At 46.6% G+C, this 17877-nt stretch overlaps 1 protein-coding gene across 1 annotated transcript; it reads left to right on the top strand.

The window, feature by feature from the left end:
• The first annotated feature begins 2490 nt into the window (after positions 1-2490).
• Positions 2491-16132, top strand: HEATR9 (HEAT repeat containing 9). The gene is made up of 15 exons (XM_045586050.1): positions 2491-2578; positions 4604-4653; positions 6219-6431; positions 6921-7181; positions 7388-7444; positions 7609-7665; positions 8340-8397; positions 8759-8889; positions 10672-10854; positions 11163-11255; positions 11362-11481; positions 13602-13675; positions 14137-14188; positions 15348-15434; positions 15685-16132. Exons 1-15 carry the CDS (start codon positions 2491-2493, stop codon positions 16042-16044), a joined length of 1884 nt encoding a protein of 627 aa, XP_045442006.1. The 3' UTR covers positions 16045-16132.
• Positions 16133-17877: the final 1745 nt, after the last annotated feature.

The raw sequence follows: 17877 nt of genomic DNA, 5'->3' as shown, positions 1-17877 counted from the left end.
TAAACTCAGGTTTCGTTTTTGGCCAGATTACCAGGATGATGCTGTCTTTCTCAGTGCAGCACATCAGGCACACGATGTCAGTTACCTAGTGATGTCAAGTCTGACGGTGCGGTGGCCCATGTTCTCCTGCTACAGTGAGCTGCCTGCTGTGTGCCAAGCACCGTGCTAGGCATTGGGGGTGGGGGTCAGGGGCAGAAAAGAGGGGTGAAAGAGCTACCAGCCACAGTCTGTACTGATAGGTAGCTCACAGCCTAGTGAGGAAGATGGAAAGACCCAGGAACAGATGAAACAGAAGACAAAGCCTTTGAAGGGAAGCACCGCTACAGAAGGTTGTGGTCACATTGTGGGGTAGGAAGGATTACACCTAAATGGGGTGAGGAAGCGTGCCTCAGGGAGAAAGGAGACTTTAAGAGATAACACTTAAGCCTTAGTGGTTTGGCTCAGTGGATAGAGTGTCGGCCTGCAGACTGCGGGTCGGCCTGCAGACCGGTTTGATTCCAGTCGGGGGCATGTGCCTGGGTTGTGGGCTCGGTTCCCAGTGTGGGGCATTCGGGAGGCAGACAATCAATGGTTCTCTTAGTATTAATGTTTCTATCCCTCCCTTTCTGAAATCAATATATATATATGAAATATATATATATATATATATATATATATATATATATTAAGATAACTTTTAAGTAGAGTTTAAAAGATTTGAAAAACTGTTTAAAATGAAAAACATTTTAAAAATAAAATGAAAGGTCTGACAAGTAGAGGAAACAGCATATGCAGAAGTAGGGGTATGAATGGTCTTAGTCTACACTCAGTTCAGTCTCTTGCTACCCAGGAGGGAGGTGTGTGTTTACGAGGGGCTTTCCCATCCCTGCCATTTTCCTGATGAGTAATCCTAAGAAAAACCCCTGCTCCTAACCGATTTATGTGAGTCTGACACTTCACCAAACCCTTTGACTCTCTCTTTAAATTTATGCCTCACCATAACCCTTCTAGTTAGCTGACAGGCCTGACTTTCCTGCTTTTTAGATGGGGATACTGAAGTTCCCAGAGGTAAAATGACTAGCTCAATGCATTCGCCAGTAGATGCCGGGGCTGGGCTAAAGAAGGGAGCTGGAGCCCTGGCTTTGTTGGAGCATTGTCCCGCTGTGCAAGACTGCAGGTTCAATCCCCAGTCAGGACACACACCAGAGCCAACCAATGAATGCATAAATACTAGTAAGTGGAACAACACATCGATGTATCTCTTTCTCCCTTTCCCTCTCTCTCTCAAAATCAATCAATAATTTTTTTTTATTTTTTTATTTTTTTAATATATTTTATTGATTTTTTTACAGAGAGGAATTGAGAGAGATAGAGAGTTAGAAACATCGATGAGAGAGAATCATCGATCAGCTGCCTTTTGCACACCCCCTACTGGGGATGTGCCAGCAACCAAGATACATGCCCTTGACCGGAATCGAACCCAGGACCTTTCAGTCCGCAGGCCAACGCTCCATCCACTGAGCCAACCGGTTTCGGCAATAATTTTTTTTTTTTTAAAGAATGGAACTGGAAAACCAGAGATGGTCTGACCTGCATCACTACCATTTGTCCACCACCTATTGTAGAACTAAAGTATCATTGCTGACATGTACACATAAGGAAATGTTCCACATTGAAATTGAGTCTCAAAAGAACTGTTGGCTCAGAAAGAAACTCACTACAGACTGACTCATTTGCCTCTCAGCAAGTAACCATTATGGGCTTCTCTCATTTTCGGTTCTTATAAGTGTATTTCTTGTATCACATGATCTCACGCATCTAAGGGAAATAATGAACAACATAAGCTGAAGAACAAAAACAGACCCGGTGACAAAGAAGCATCGATCAGACTGTCAAACCTCAGAGGGAAGGCAGGAGAGGGTGGAGGAAAGGGGGAGAGATCAACCAAAGGATTTGTATGCATGCATATAAACCTAACTAGTGGTCATGGACAACAGAGAGGTGGGGGCATGCGTGGGGAGAGGTTTGGGATGGGAATAGGAGGATGAGGACAATTTTGTGAAACCATAGTATGGTGTTTCCCAAACTTTTGACATATGTGTACCCCTTCTATAATTTTCATAACGCTGAGTACCCCTCGTCCCCACCAAACTCCGGTGCAACGCGTACCCCCACCAAACTCTTCCCGTACCCCTGGGGGTACGCATACCACACTTTGGGAAACACTAATGCCGTAACCAATAAAGAAATTTTAAAAAAAAAAAAAAAAAAAAAAACACACACAAAAAACACACAAAAAAAAAAACACGAATGGAACTGGAGCATTCTGGTTACCTAGGACACCTGGTTGCTTAGTGTTTGGAAGCTTCCATTTCCAGAAGCCCAGACATCTCATTAGTTCCTCTTGTGCAGAAAACAGGTCTCCCGGACCTGTGTCTCCACATCCCCAAAGGCCCCGTATTCTCCTACCACCACCACCCTGCCCTCTAGCCCCACCAGGAGAATAAAAAGATGGCCTACGAAAAATCAGTCAATTTCTTTGAAATCGCCAGATCAATGCTCGAGTATCCATGGCTGGAATATCCAAACAGGACCAAAGGTGAGGCTGGGGTGGAGAGGGACAGAATCAGGGGCCAGGGCCTGAAAAGGAAAGCCCCCTGGCTCCCCTCCCAGGCGGGGGTCTGGGAGAGTTCAGCAAATCCATGGAGTGGGTCAGGGAAAGCCCACGGACACTTGGATGGCTCCCCGCAGCTGGCAAGGTAAGTCTCCAGGGTCTTAAGTAGGACATCTTGTGTTTCCCAGGGTCTGCTCCTACATCTGCACCCTGGCTCTCTACCTAACACTCACACCTGCAAGTCTTTGCATACCTTGTTCCCCGAGCCTAATGTTCCTCCCCTTATCCATCTGGCTAACTCCTACTTGGACTGAAGACTCAGCTTGTGCAGAGTCTCTGGGTAAACAAGTACCGAGCCAGGTTAAGGGTCCCTCCTCTGTACCACCTGTGCTCTCATCTGTCTTCACATTTGTTTCCCTTTGTGTCTCACCGGCTGGTCCAATGGCTCTCAAAGTGCGCCCCAGGACCAGCAGCATCAGCATCTCATTAGAAATGCAAATTCTCGGGCTGAATCCATCTCTAGGGCAGTGTTTCCCAAACTTCTCTCACGATGAGAATCACCTGGTGGAGTTGTTAAACCACAGATTCCCGGATCCCAACTAAGAAGTGCTAAACTAGAATTTTTGGGAACATATAGGTAAAATTGTATACTTAACTAGTGCTCTAAGACAGATTTTATATACAGAGCACTAAGTTAGGTATGCAATTTTACCTATATGTTCTCAAAAATTCTAGTTTAGCACTTCTTAGTTGGGATTCAGGAATCTGTGTTTTAACAACTCCACCAGGTGATTCTCATCATGAGAGAAGGTTGGGAAACACTGGCTTAGACTCTAAGGCTTAGAGCACTAGTTAAGTATACAATTTTACCTATATGTTCCCAAAAATTCTAGTTTAGCACTTCTTAGTTGGGATTCAGGAATCTGCATTTTAACTCCACTAGGTGATTCTCATGATGAGAAAAGTTTGGGAATTGCTCTAATAAACTCTCCAGGTGATTCTGATGCACACTCAAGTTTGAAAAACACTGGCCAGAACCAATGGTTTTCACCATTAGCTGCACATTAGAATCCTCTGGGGAGTTTTCTCTACTACCGTGTTTCCCCGAAAATAAGACATCCTCCGAAAATAAGACCTACTTACAGGTTTTCTTCTGAGTAAGGCATCCCCCCAAAAATAAGGCCCCCTCTAGGCTCTGTCTCAGAATGCTATTGCTAAACATGAGAGATTTGGTCCACTGATTCTGAAAGAAATGGAGTCACAAGAAATTCACCAGGAAATTCAGGAATTGGATTGTTATGATGATGTTCCAGAAAATGATGACATGATTGTCATTGAATAAATGAGTAAATTATTGATACTGTAGGATTCACAGTTTGTCTGGTTAGTGTTGACAACTACCGTACTACCGTACCGTATACAGGTAATAAATTTCCTTTATTTTCATTTAACAATAAATGTGTACCGTATTCTTCTTCATGGAAAAATAAGACATCCCCTGAAAATAAGACCTAGCACATCTTTGGGAGCAAAAATTAATATAAGGCACTGTCTTATTTTCGGGGAAACAGGGTACCTGGGCCCCTTCCTCAGAGAATCTGTCCTGATTGTATTAGTCCTATGTAGGGCCAAGGCATGCTAAAAGTCTCCTCAAATAATTCCAATACACAGCCAGGTTGAGAACCACTCTGCTAGACCAGAGTTTTTCAAACTTCAAAGTACATATAAAACTTGTTAAAATGGAGATCCTTGTTGGTGAGGCCTGGAGTGGAGCCTGAGACACTGCGTTTCTGAGAATCTCCCAGGCTTTGGCAATCCTACTGTTCCACAAACCACATTTTGAGCAGCAAGTTAAACCATGAGCTCCTTGAGGACAGGAATAACACCTTATTTATTGATACCTCCCTGGTGCCTGGTACTCCTCCTGTTCACTAAATGCTGAATAAGTGAATGCCTGAAGGGACGATATCTTTACCCACCTTTGTGACTGCTGTCTTATTTGTACCACAGAACTCAAAAAGGCCTCAGTACCTGTTTGGCTCCCTTTGTCCTGCCACAAGGTAAGACCCCTAACTTTTGCCACCCAGGGAGCTCTGTTGAATAGGAGGAGCAACAGACCTTCCCTTCCCATTGAAGTTGGTTCACAGAACCCCAACACTCACCCTTGGGCTTGTTAAAAGTTCCCTTGAATAATTCCAATACACAGCCAAGGTTGAGAACTTCCTCTGGTCCCATCTCTGAACTAGGCTGAGTAACTGAGGGCAGAGAAGAATTTGTCAGTAATTCCTGGATACATCACTTTCCTTCTATAAGCCTCAGAAGCCTCCTCTGTCACAGGCCAACCCTTTCCCAGCATCCTTCGTGGAACTGTTGTGAGGAACCATCTGCCAGGCCTGGGCTATGTAATCAGTGCTGAATGATGAGTCATTTTTATTAATTAATACAGAGATCCTCATTTTAAAACACTGAACACTCGATTAAATTTGAATTTCACATAAACAATGAAATATGTGTGTGTGTGTGTGTGTGTGTGTGTGTGTGTGTGTGTATCTATATATAAAAAAGCCAGTGGTCCTAACACCGTAACAACCAAATAAGCAGCAGCTCTCGAGGTGGGCCAGGCGGGGCGCGAGCTACTCAGAGAGCTATGAGCAGTGGAGGTGGAGTGCAAGTTATAAGTGGGGCGGCCAGCTGAGGCAAGTGGAAGTGAGCTACTCACACTGGGCCTCTAGTGTATGTATGTGTATATATACTAGGATATGTGTGTGTGTACATGTATGTGTATATACATATGTATGCATGTGTGCATATGTATATATATGTGTGTGTATACTACACACAGGCATACATACATACACAGTATATATCCTATATAATAAAAGCCTAATATGCTAAGTGCCTGGCCAACCGGTCAGCCATTCAACCAATCAAAGCATAATATGCTAATGATATTCAAAGGTTATTCAACCATTCACTATGATTTGCCCTGACCATCCGGGGTGGGGGGACACTCCAACAGATAGGTTAGCTTGCTGCTGGGGTTCAGCTGACTGGGACTGAGCAAGATGGGCTGCAGTTCCTTCTGGGCTGGCCAACCTCCCACATCCCTCCTCGGCCCCAATAGTGCACCAGTGGGGTTTCTTGGCCTGGCCTGTACCCTCTCGCAGTCCAGGCTGAGGGACCTGCCCCCCGACCCCGAGTGCACAAATTTCATGCACCGAGCCTCTTGTGTATATATTAGTGCAGTGGTTGGCAAACCACGACTCTCAAGCCATATGCGGCTCTTTGGCCCCTTGAGTGTTCTAATGCCATTCCTTCAAAATGGACTCACCCAGGCCGAAAACTGACTTCTGCGCATGGGCCACAAAGTTTCAATCACACTGTACATGCGTGCCTGCACGTGGTATTTTGTGGAATAGCCACACTCAAGGGACCAAAGAGCCACATGTGGCTCGCCAATCACTGTACTAGTACACACACACACACACACACACACACACACACACACATATGTATACAGTATATAGCATTCATTACCTGAAATCCAAGTTTAACTGAATATCCTGTTATTTGATTGCTATTTACTAAATCTGCAACTGCTCTGCCATCCACCCTGTTCTCCCAGATACCAAAGGAAGAGTTCCCCCCAAGTCCAGAGTGCTGGAGGCAGCACCCAGCCAAGCCAGACTCGGCACCATACTGCTACTCTGAGAAGCCTGAGCTGTACACACACTGGCACGCCCTGTATGATCATCAACAGGAACGGTTGGCCCAGAAAATGTTGCAGAAAATGAGAGATCTACCTAGGTGTGATTTACTGCTATTCTCCACACCATGTGCAACTTCGAGGAGAGAGAATAAAAGGGGGAGGGGGGGGGGACGGGGAGTCGAGCAAGTCAGCCTATAGATCCCAGAGAAGATCTCGGGATAGAAGTATAGGAATCTCTTTCACGGCCTGCGTAGAAAGAGTTGCAATTCAGTGTTCAGGTTCTGGAGAAGGGCCGCACACAAATGAAGATACTTGAGACTTGAAGAAATTCAACTTGGTGATATGGGGGCCCGGTGGTAGTCCTACTCTAGTGGGAGAACTACTCCTGCTCTGACCCCTTTTATTGAAGCTTTGGGGAAAACATTTTAGGCAACATAAACAGAAATATACATGTAACCCTCAGGCAGGAAATAACAGAAAATTACACAGGACAAACAAGGTGGAGGTTGCTTCAGCTAACAATATCTCAACTAAAGATTAGAACAATTAAGGTTGTTGACCAGCCTTCCTGGCTTTCTGTCAACATCTCTGTTTTAGTGAAACTGATTTGTTTTCCAGCATAGAAGGAGGCTCATCTGTCTTCCTCTGGTCCCATCTCTAAGCTGGGCTGAGAACCAGGGGCAGAGGAAAATTTGTGAAGTGGGGAGGAAACAAGGGGACCAAGGCTGCCTGTGTAATCTCTCACACAGATACCACTTCAGAGAGGGTAGTCCCATCCAAAAAGTCTATCTCCCCATGGTCAAGTTGACTACAAAATATCAGAAGGTACCCAAGACTTTACACCCTACGAAGGACTCCTTTAAGCGGCGAAGATTAAAGGTCAGGGACCATGGTGGGAGGGAGGATGGAGAGACTCCCTTCCTGTGGATGCCCTTACCTTGAGCTCACACCATCCTTCAGCCCTCAATTCCATAATGGAGGACAAGGGTGAAAGGGGATTGAATTGAATGAGCTTCTTTCAGTTTGAAGTTTTAAAACTATATTTATTCCTTTCCTCCTTTCCACTGGCTCCTTTGGAAAGGCAGGAACTCACAAAAAGCCTGAAATCTCCCAGAGAGGATGAGCAATACTACGCAGCACAGGTGAGAAATTGCAAGGGAGGGGGGGCTGACTTGGAGAGGAGAAAGATGCTTGAGGTGGGGATTGGGTGCTGTTCCAAGAACCAAATCCAGCTGTGTACAGAGAATGGTAACTGCTGGGGTGCTATCCAAGGTCTCTTCCCTGTCCTCTGCTCCTCTTCCTGCAGGCTCTGGGGTGCCTGGGCATCAGTGATGAATCTATCATAGAGGCACTACTGCAGGTGGTAAGTCTGGGGCTGCACCGAGTTCAGGAGAGGAGGGAGCAGGGCATGAGGTGTGTAGAACATGGGCACAGACAAGGCTCACAAGGTGGTGCGTCAGATCTAGCAAAGAGCCACTAGGGTGCAGCATATGCCCGCTCATGCCCTTTAAAGGGCAGCTTGATCTAAATCTAAAAGGATGGGGGAGGTGGGATCTGAAGAGCCCTTTTGTCTAAGAAGACACTCAACTGAAAAACTAGGAGAGAATTGAGACCGAATTCATTCTCTCGACTAAATCAATGCCTCCTATTTATATGCCCATTTATTATGGAGTGCGTGCATCCTTCTACATTAATCTCATTTAAACTTTACAATACTAGGTGGTAGTATCTGCATTTTTCCTAATGAGAAAATGGAAACTCGGAGAGGCCAAGCGACTTGCCCCAGGCCACATGGCAACTAGATTAGATCTCAGATAGGTATTTGAACAAGTCTTCCTCCAAGTTGCGTTCCTTCCATTGCACCTTTCTGGCTGTACTCTGTGTTTGAGTACAAACAGGTTGCTCTCTAGGCCTCAGTTTCCTCGTTTATACAATGAGATTAAGCTGAGGTTTTTATTTTTTTTTAAGCTGAGATTCTTAAAGCTCTCACATCCCATCACCTTATAGCATGTTTCCACCGCCTGCCTCTTAAATCAGGTCGAAACTGCTCCAGAGAGAGTGAAGTATGAGGCCTATAGAAGCCTGGCCATCCTGGGTAAGTATATCCTCTCCCTGGCTGGGGAGTTGAGAGAGGTGAGACAGGAGGCAGCGAAACGACTCTCCCATCTGGGTAAGGACAGAAGGGTAGTGCAGTATATGCCTGTACTAACCTAGCACTGGGCGGTGACTGGGAACTCTCCGAGGTACTGTTGGGCAGAGAAAGAGAGGTGACCTGGAAAGGGAGACTGGAATTGTGTTTGTGCTCAGCCAGCTGCTCTGGTGTCCTGGAAGACGGGCAACATCTTGGAACCTAGTGCTTGGAATTTATGTCTTGAGGGCAGAGTGGAGTCCAATGGGTCCTGGCGGAGAGGAGCAGCCCAAGGCTCTGCCCTGACCTCAGGACCCTCCCTGTCTAGGTTGCTTGAATAAGGATGTGATCCAGGCTCTCATCAAGCAGTTGAAGGGGCCAAATGAGGAGCAAAGGATGGATACTCTGAGGGGACTACGAGTAGCTCTGAACTTCTGGACTGCTATTCCCAAAGACAAGGTGATTGGGAGGAGATCGGTAATTGAGGCAAGGTAGGGCAGGTAATTGATGGTGTTGGCTGGGGGTTAGGTCAGGGAGAAGGTAACCTACCTCCTGATTTTGATGGGAAGGCATTGTCCTGTGGAGTTTCCTGAATAGAAGCACTGGAATAACTTCTTACCAGTTTCAACCTACTTTTGCCCCCCTGTGTACAACAAGAACAGACCACTTTCCAAGTTTTGCTGGAAAGGGTTGTAGTTGGCACCAGGAGTGGATTCCAGAAAAAGAAAAATAACATGATCCTAGTCTGAGGGATAATAATTCAGTAGTTAGAAAACTGCTCAATTTGAAGAGAGTAAGAAGAGTTGTGCAGCAATGTTCTTCAGTAGGTGAGTGAGAAGAAATGAGCTCTAACTCACAGGTGGGCAGACTGACTTGAGATAAGGTGGTTTGGTTACAGCACAAGTGTAAAGGCAGAACATATGGGTGCAGGTTGAAAGTTGGATTAAAAGTGGTGGTATCTGTGGAACTTATACTTGCTCGATAAAGTAGGAAGCAAGGTCATTAGCTGAGTGGGAATGGAGGAAGAAAGCATTACAGGTACCAGAGGAAAGGGTATGAACTAGAGCACATGTGTCAAACACAAGGCCCGCGGGCCAAAACCGTCCCGCCAGGCCTTGCAATGTGGCCCGCACCGCGCTGTCATCACTGCACTCCACTGCGTTTCCATCACAATGACAGTTTATGACTGTTCAGTAAACCATTCGGCCCGTGATTTAGGCTGGATTTTAGATTTTGGCCCCTTCTCTGATTGAGTTCGACACCCCTAAACTAGAGGGTGGGAAAGAGAATTGCCTGGAGAAAAGCAGGATCAGTAGGCAGCATTAGGGATTTACATGAGGTTCGTGTTCATACATCTAAAGCAAGATCAATCATTGTGACTGTGTTTTTCTCCAGGAAGTACAGGCACAGAGCAAGTAGAGAGTTGAATACAATGAACCAAGATAAAGTAAAGTAGTTGAGGCAGGAAGTAATTATAGCAGAACCATGGAATTTAAACTGGTTTAAGAGGGATGAAGGTGAGGAGCAGTGAAATGGTGCTTAATGATGATTAGTCCTTGTGGAGTCCAACTGTTAACATCAAGAGTTGAGCTGGGCTGAGACTGGTTTGGCTCAGTGGATAGAGCGTCGGCCTGTGGACTGAAAGGTCCCAGGTTCGATTCCGGTCAAGGGCATGTACCTTGGTTGTGGGCACATCCCCAGTAGGGGGTATGCAAGAGGCAGCTGAGCGATCTCTCTCTCTCATCGATGTTTCTAACTCTCTATCCCTTTCTCTTCCTCTCTGTAAAAAATAAATAAAATATATTTAAAAAAAAAAAAAAGTTGAGCTGGAAAGATAGGAAGTAATGGTCAGAATGGGACCCATGAAATGCAGAAATTGTAGTAATAAGTAATGATAAAGTCTTTGTGGGAATTAATAGCTGACATAGACTGGAGTACAAGATTATTGGAGGGGAGGAACTGGATCAATGACATGTATATATTTTTAAATGCTGGGAATTAGACAGCAAAAGTGTTAAGAGAGTAACCTTGATCCATTCAGAAGATGAAGTCATAGAGAAATGATAGGATGTGACCTAGGGGCAAGTCGATGACAGCAAAAACAAGAAGTGGACAAAATAATCTGATAACATGAGATTCGTTTTAGGGAGAATGGTCTGGAAGCAGCAAAGAATTGCCCTCTTAACAAAGGCTGGCTGAGAACGTAATGCAGGCCCATTTTACCTCCTGCCCTCCTCTCAGAGGACTCAAATCGGGGATGAAAGGATGCTGGCATCTGTGCTGCGGATGCTGATGCGGAAGTCAGCGAATGAAGCAGCCACGGAGGCAGCCCTGTGTTTGGGTTTCCTGAGACCCTGCAGCAACACAGCCCGAGACTTCTTGCTGCAGTGCCTGTGCCACGGGCCCATGTCCCAGAAGATGAAGGTGTGTGGGGCAGGAGGCTGGACCCCTGGGAAGGACGGGGAAACAGGCCAGTGCTGACTTCCGTCATCCTCATCCCAGGGTAAAGTAGCTTCAGCAGGGAGAACTGCAGGTCCTCTGTGTGTGAATGTGTATGCATGGGTATGGGGTCATGTGGACCGGCGTATACACGTGTCTGTGCACATCTTATTTGTATTCATTTATGTGTGTGCACACTCAAGAGGCAGGGCCCCACCTATCCACCACAAGTTCTAGACTCAGCCCTCAAGTCGGCCTGCTTGAACCCCACCCACCCTGCCTGCCCTCCATAGTCACTTAGGATGCTGGTCAAGATGATGCATGTACACTCAGCCGAGGTCATCAGGGCCGTCCTAGACCAGCTGTGCTATTCTTGTGTCCTTGAGGTGAGTCCAGGGCTGCCTAGTACCCTTCTTTCTCCAGCATTAGGGACAGGGTTGGGGATGGATGAGAGGGAGTCTATCCTTCATGGCTCCCCACCCCTGCCCTCAGCACCGCTTTGAGGCCATCCAGATGCTCAAGACCATCGGGCTGGAACAGATCCAGGCACAGGAACTGGAGGGACTCACATTTGAGCTTCTCAGGAGGAAGATATTTAATGAACCCTTCCTCGTAAGTGAGACCAAAGCTCCAAAGCCCAAGCAGCCCAAAGCTGTCTCTGTCCCTTCTCAGACCTCCCCCGTCTTGGTTCCCGCCACACCGCCCCCCAAAGAATCACATTCACTCTAACCCACTCCATTTCCCTAATGCAGCCCGTTTTCAAGCCTCTTTGCCTTTGCTCAAAATGCCCGTCGCCCCTCTCCCCTCTGCTAAGTAACTCCTGTCTCCTTCTGCCTACTCAAAGACGACAGCTCCTTCAAGCCTAGGCTAAGCACCACCTCCTATGGGAAGCTTTCCCAAATCACCACAAAGAGCATCAGCTCTGCCCTCCAACGTCCCATTGTTTTTACCTTTACAACAGCTTATACAAAACTGGTCACACAACTTTTATCTGAAGACATTTTCCTAAAATGTACATCAGGCTGTGCCTTACCTGTGCATAAAACTTTTCAGTAGCTCCCACCGCCCTCAGAATGGTTTACCGTCCTTCACCACCTAGCCCGCTGATGCCTCCACTTCACCTCAAACACTCAACTCCTCAGAAGCACATACCAACTATGCTTAGGATGACCCTACCCTGATTTATACCTGTGATCCCAGTGTAACTACTCAGTGTCTCATGTTGAAGAGTCACAGTGTGGTCACCTTGATAAACTGAACTATTTTCTGTTCTCTAAACACTCTGTGCTCTCTCTCTCTTGCCTCCAGGCTTTTAGACATGTCCTCCCCTTCACCCACACCTAGAAAATCACCCTCCCCCAACCCTCTGCCTGGTTTCAGTTAATACATCACCTCCTCACAGCAGCTGCCAGGCCGGGAGCGGCCGGGCCCGGAGCAGCCGGGTCGGGTGCGGCCAGGCCCAGAGCAGCAGCTGCCAGGCCTGGAGCGGCCGGGCCCGGAGCAGCCGGGTCGGGAGCGGCCAGGCCCAGAGCAGCAGCTGCCAGGCCGGGAGCGGCAGTGGCCAGACCTGGAGCATCTGGTTGTGGAACAGACCAGAGCAACAGAAGCCAGGCCCAGAGCAGCCAGGCCCGGAACAGCTTGCTCCTTGCCTGCCCCCGCCCCAAGGCTGCCTCTCAGACATGGCTGGAAACTTTTGGGGGAACTTGAGGTTCTACTGAATCAAGTGATGAAGGCTTAGATCTGGATGTGTTGAGTTAGTATAGTGCTGGGGTGTTGATCTGTTAGTGCCTTGTGTGAGGCCTGGATGAGGTTGGTTGATCTATCATATTTGGAAATGTCTTTTGTGTGAAGTGTATCTTTGGGCATGTGGAGATATTATTGATTTGAGAAAATGCTAAATAACTGATTTACTATCTGAAAAATTTAAAGTTCTGAAAGTTTAAGGTCTCTTGCCAAAAGAGGTTTTAAAGCTAACACCTTAATTTTAATGGAGAAAGGGAATGACAAGCCCTTCCCACCCAGAACTGGTAATCCAATTCCAACCAACAGCTATCTTTAAACAATGTGTCCATTTATTTACACTTGAATGGCTACACCTTTTGATAGCCTAAGGGCAAGTTTACATGTAAACAAGTTTGCTTCTCAATTCCCAGGGCAGAAAAAAAAACAAGGTTTAAAATTATTAGATTTTAAAATTTATTCTTAGAAGTGTAAAAATTTATTAATTAAAAAAACAACAACAACAAAAAGGAGATTGAAAAACCTGATGAACAATAATAGCTATTCATTGTAGTAGAGTCGGCAATTGGTTGGGGAGTGGACTGACTGTTCTCGGGGAAAGGGGGAGTGACGGAGGGGGCGAACATAAAGAGACTGAACATAAACTGTGCCCCTATGGATGAGGACAATGGGTGGGGAGGGGAAGAAGGGTGGGGTGGGAACCTGGTGGAGGGGGGAAGAAATGAGGAACCTTTGTAATAATATGAACAATAAAGATTGATTTAAAAAAAAAGACATCACCTCCTCCAGGAAATCTTCCCGGTGCCCAGACTGTTAGGAGACCTTCCTATGTGCACCCTATCCTCCGCTCCGTTGTAACACTTACCCCAGTAATGTAATTACCTGTCTGCTTCCCCCACCAGAAACTAAGCATTCAACAAAGGTTTGTGGAGCTCTTAAGGGTACACCCCAGCATTCCTTCTCCCTCTTGTCCCATCTTAATATCTCTTCAGGCTATGAGGCAGGCTGTGGCAGAAACTGTGGAAGAGCTCAAGATGAAGCCCATGATGATGAACTTGGTGGAGGAGTGAGTGGCTTAGACTGGGAACTGCTGGGGCCAAATCCTAGGAGGTGGGAATGGGGCAGAGAAGCAGAGAGAGCTAAGAACTTGCTGCCAGTTCTCAGCTCTCCCTTGCCTTTGCTCCTGGCCAAGTCACTTTTTGACCCCTGGACTTTCCTTCTACTGTAAAAAGAAACCAATTATACCTCCCAGTCAGGTTTGCTATAAAGCTCAAATTAAGATGAGGACATGAATGGGACTTGTAAAAGGTAAAGTTCTGAACAGATATATTTGTCACTCACCACCTCCTCAGTATCTCCTTTTCCCCTCCCAGCCTCTTCTGATCCAAGAAACGAGGAAAAATTTAATGAAATTAGCATCACTCGTCAGCCTTATGCCCAACTCACTCTGGGCTGTAAAAAGAAACAATCAGCCTTCTTCCCTTCCTGCTTAACTGAACCACAACACACTTACTCCCTTCTACACAGGCAACTAATGAACCCACAAGCCGCTTCACGCCAGGAAGCAGTCATCTCTTTGGTAAGGCCAGTTTTGCTTCTTTGATCAGAGGTGTTGATGGCAAGGGCAATAGGCAACTGAGCAGTTACTGAAAGGGGAAAAAAGGATGTAAAGTTCAGGGTATTCACTTGTTTATTTTACTACTAGGGGCCCAGTGCATGAATTCATGCACCTTGAAAGGAACTGTGGGCCGGGAGGCTATAGTGGGAACAAGGGCGGGTCTTGGTCCATCCTCCGCTCCCCTACCGGGCCCTTCCTGCTGCAGCCCCCTGTACCCTTTTGTCTGCAGCCCCACTCCCACTGCCACTGCTCCCACGCACTGACAGCGCTGGCACTGCTTGCACCCACTCACAGTGTGGAGCAATTGGGACCAGCACCAGCAGCGAGTGCAAGCAGGGTCGGTGCTGTCAGCAGGTGTGAGCAGTGGCTGCTGCCCCAATTGCCCTTCAGGAGCAGGGAGAGGAGGAAAAGCCCTCAGAGGCGATCAGGGCCAGCAGCCGCTGCTCACTGCTCGCACCCGCTGCTCGCTGCTCGCACCCGCTGACAGCCCTAAGCCATCAGAACTGGCACTGGCAGCAGGTGCAAACAGCGGCTCTGGCACCAGGTGTAAGCGGGGCTGGCACCAGTAGCAGGTGCAAATGCCAGGTGGGACCACAGTGCACAGGAACAAAGAGTTTTCAGTAACCGCCAGAGGCTCACCCCATGATAGCAACCAGCATCCTGCCTAGGTCTGACACCCCCACTCACCTGCCCCACCATCCTGCCATGCTCTTGCCCCTGCTGCCCCTGGTGGTCAGCGCACGTCATAGTAACTGGTTATTGGTTGTTCCACTGCTCAATCTATTTGCATATTAGGATTTTATATATATAGATTCCAGCCCTACCAGAAGTTCAGAATAACGTTTTCTTCAGGATTAGAGGACAGTGGGTTAAGGAATAAGGGACAGAGATGGATGTAAAAGAGAATTAGATATTAGAGAAACTTCCTGAACTCTTCCTGGTGAATACTGTGCAATGGAACCAAATGCAGTGTCCCCTAAAGGCAAGGAAGGGGATACATCAGCTGGAAAGCCATTATTTCCCACTCTCCAGGCCACAGAGCCATCACAATGGGATTAGAATTGACAAGGGAATCTTCCTGGGGCTGATAACTTAGGCACTCTCCTTCTACCTCTACCAGGGCGTCCTGGGGATCCGCAGCCCACATGTGTTCCACTTGCTCCTGGAAATGCTAGATAAAGAAAACAACCAGTCTGTAAAGAAGAGAGTAAGGCATTCCTACTCTCCTCTTCCTCTCCTAACTCCTCCTCCGAGCCCTTCCCATCTATCCTCTCTACTTGCTTTGTCAGAAGGGAGGAGAGGGGAGGAAGTCCTCACACACCGTCCCTTTACCTCATTCCTTGGGGCCGTAGTGCCCAGTGGCTAGAGCTCCCCCTCCCATGGGTAACCCCTCACCCCCAAGCCCACCCAGCCTTAGCCTGAAGTGAGCCAGCCACAGAGCCTTTATTTCAATGCAGCTACAAGAAACATTCACTATTTTGGCCTCAATTGATCCCTGGATCGAAGACAAGCTGAAAAATAAGATTTTCTTTGTATCTGAGTCACCTCTGACCAAAGAGAAGGAAGAGCCTACAAGGTTCAGAACAGAGAACGAGATGCTAGAAGAGTTAAATATCCGAGACTTTCGACTTGCACGGCTGAGCCCCCTGTTTATTGCAAAGGCCAGTACCTCATCAGACCAACAGGAAAAGTTGAGGGCCCAGAAAAGGTCTGCCTGTTACCTCACCTCTGCCTTCCCTCCCCGTTCCTCTAAACCACTAAAACCAAAGTCACAGGCCACAGGGCCTTGGACACTAGAAATCAGGAAACAGCTTTAGATCCTTGCCAAAACCTCCAAATACGTAGGTTAATTTTGGGGGCCTAGCCCTCACTTCCTTAGGATGCTTCTCAGGCTCCCATGAGAAAATGTCTTCTTACCCTCAATAAATGTCACTCTACCTATGCTGTTCCCTTCATCAGGGGCTTCACTGAAATACAGATCTCCTCACGCTGGGTTGAAGGGACACGGAGGACAGAACCACAACTATTCTGGATGACTGGCCTGCCTCCGTAAACCAAGCCCTTGTCTATAACCAAAACTTAATAACAGAGCTAGAGTAGAGCTTCTGCCCCCAGAAGGGGGCAGAGGAAAAACTGTTGAAGAGAAAATTGGAGAAAATCCTGTAAGCATGGTTCTTGGACTATTTCCTCTTACTAACTTGCCCAACCCCCCACCACTCTCAATGGAGATAATTAGGCTATAGTTAAGACCAACCATACTCTCTGCTCTCTCTTCTCCTATGCCTACTTTCTACCTACCTCAGAGCCATTTCTTTGACAGGCCCTATTTATCCTTCCAAACTGCTTTAGTTCCTTCTTGTTTACTGGAGGCTTCAGTTTCCCTTTGCCAGTAGGACCTGCCATACCAATCCAACAAATTATGTCCACCCTCAAGAGAAAAAAAAGGTTTAGACTTTGGAATCAGATCATTTGAAATCTAGGGACCACCATTTACTTGATCACATGTTCACCATAAGCTTCCCAAAGTATAGATAACTTTCAGCAGCACTTTTCTTCAAAATACAGTAATGAATTAAAACTTAAAAAAAAGAAAAAACCTTGCCGAAACCAGTTTGGCTCAGTGGATAGTGTCCGCCTGTGGACTGAAGGGTCCTGGGTTCGATTCCGGTCAAGGGCATGTACCTTGGTTGCGGGCACATCCCCAGTAGGGGTGGTGCAAGAGGCAGCTGATCGATGATTCTCTCTCATCAGTGTTTCTCTCTATCCCTCTCTCTTCCTCTCTGTAAAAAATTAAAAAAAAACAAAAAACTTCATCATTTTGGAGTGAAGCTCAGATATCCTTGTCTTAAAAAACTTACTAATTCCAGTATACAGCTGGGGTAAAGAACCACTATTATAGACAGCCTTATTTTAATCATATCCACTTTCATCTTAATGACTCTCAAATCTGCATCTGTAATAGATTCATTCATTTGATCAATATTCACTAAGTCTCTAACCTGTGCCTCAGACTGTTCTAGGCACTGGCTAGAATAGTGGGCAGCAGACAAGGTTCCCTGCTCTCCTGAAGCTCATAATCTAATCAAGAGAGAAGTTTATACCCACAAAAAGATAATTTCAAATACTTAAAAGTTCTGTGAAGACTTAAGAGGTGATGTGAAAGTAACTAGGAGAGGCAGTATTTTATTTAAAGATTTTTTTTATTTCAGAGGGAGAAAGGAATAGAAACACCATGAAGAGATTGGCTACCTCCTACAAGCCACACACTGGGGATCAAGCCCTCAATCTGGACAGGTGCCTGACTGGGAATCAAACCATGACCTACCTCCTAATTCATAGGTTGACACTCAACCACTGAACCACGCCAGTCAGGCAGAGAGAGGGAGGCCATTTTTTAGATAAAAGCCAAGGAAGACCTCAAAGGGAAGGAGGAAGAATTTGACCCTAGTTGTAGTGAAATGGAGGAACAAGAATTCTAAACAATATATATACAAAATACGGAAGCAGAAGCATATCTGATACCATCTAGAATTATGACCAATGTTCTCAAACCAAGGTAAGTCTGGAGAGGTAGGTAGGCCAGATCCTATAGTGTTTTGTAAGCCAGGGTAAGGAATTTGTTGCCTACTTGCATGACACAAAGTCTGATT

This window comes from Pipistrellus kuhlii, unplaced genomic scaffold (genome assembly GCF_014108245.1).
Source record: "Pipistrellus kuhlii isolate mPipKuh1 unplaced genomic scaffold, mPipKuh1.p scaffold_m20_p_22, whole genome shotgun sequence".
Taxonomy (NCBI): domain Eukaryota; kingdom Metazoa; phylum Chordata; class Mammalia; order Chiroptera; family Vespertilionidae; genus Pipistrellus; species Pipistrellus kuhlii.
Note: the sequence above shows the minus strand (reverse complement) of the source record. Positions and strands in the feature narration are given on the sequence as shown.

Excerpts from the sequence above, each read along its gene's own strand:
- HEATR9 (XM_045586050.1), top strand. The coding sequence starts at position 2,491 with ATGGCCTACGAAAAATCAGTCAATTTCTTTGAAATCGCCAGATCAATG. Across the intron at positions 11,482-13,601 it reads TATTTAATGAACCCTTCCTC|GCTATGAGGCAGGCTGTGGC; the intron begins GTAAGTGAGACC and ends ATATCTCTTCAG. Across the intron at positions 14,189-15,347 it reads AGGAAGCAGTCATCTCTTTG|GGCGTCCTGGGGATCCGCAG; the intron begins GTAAGGCCAGTT and ends TACCTCTACCAG.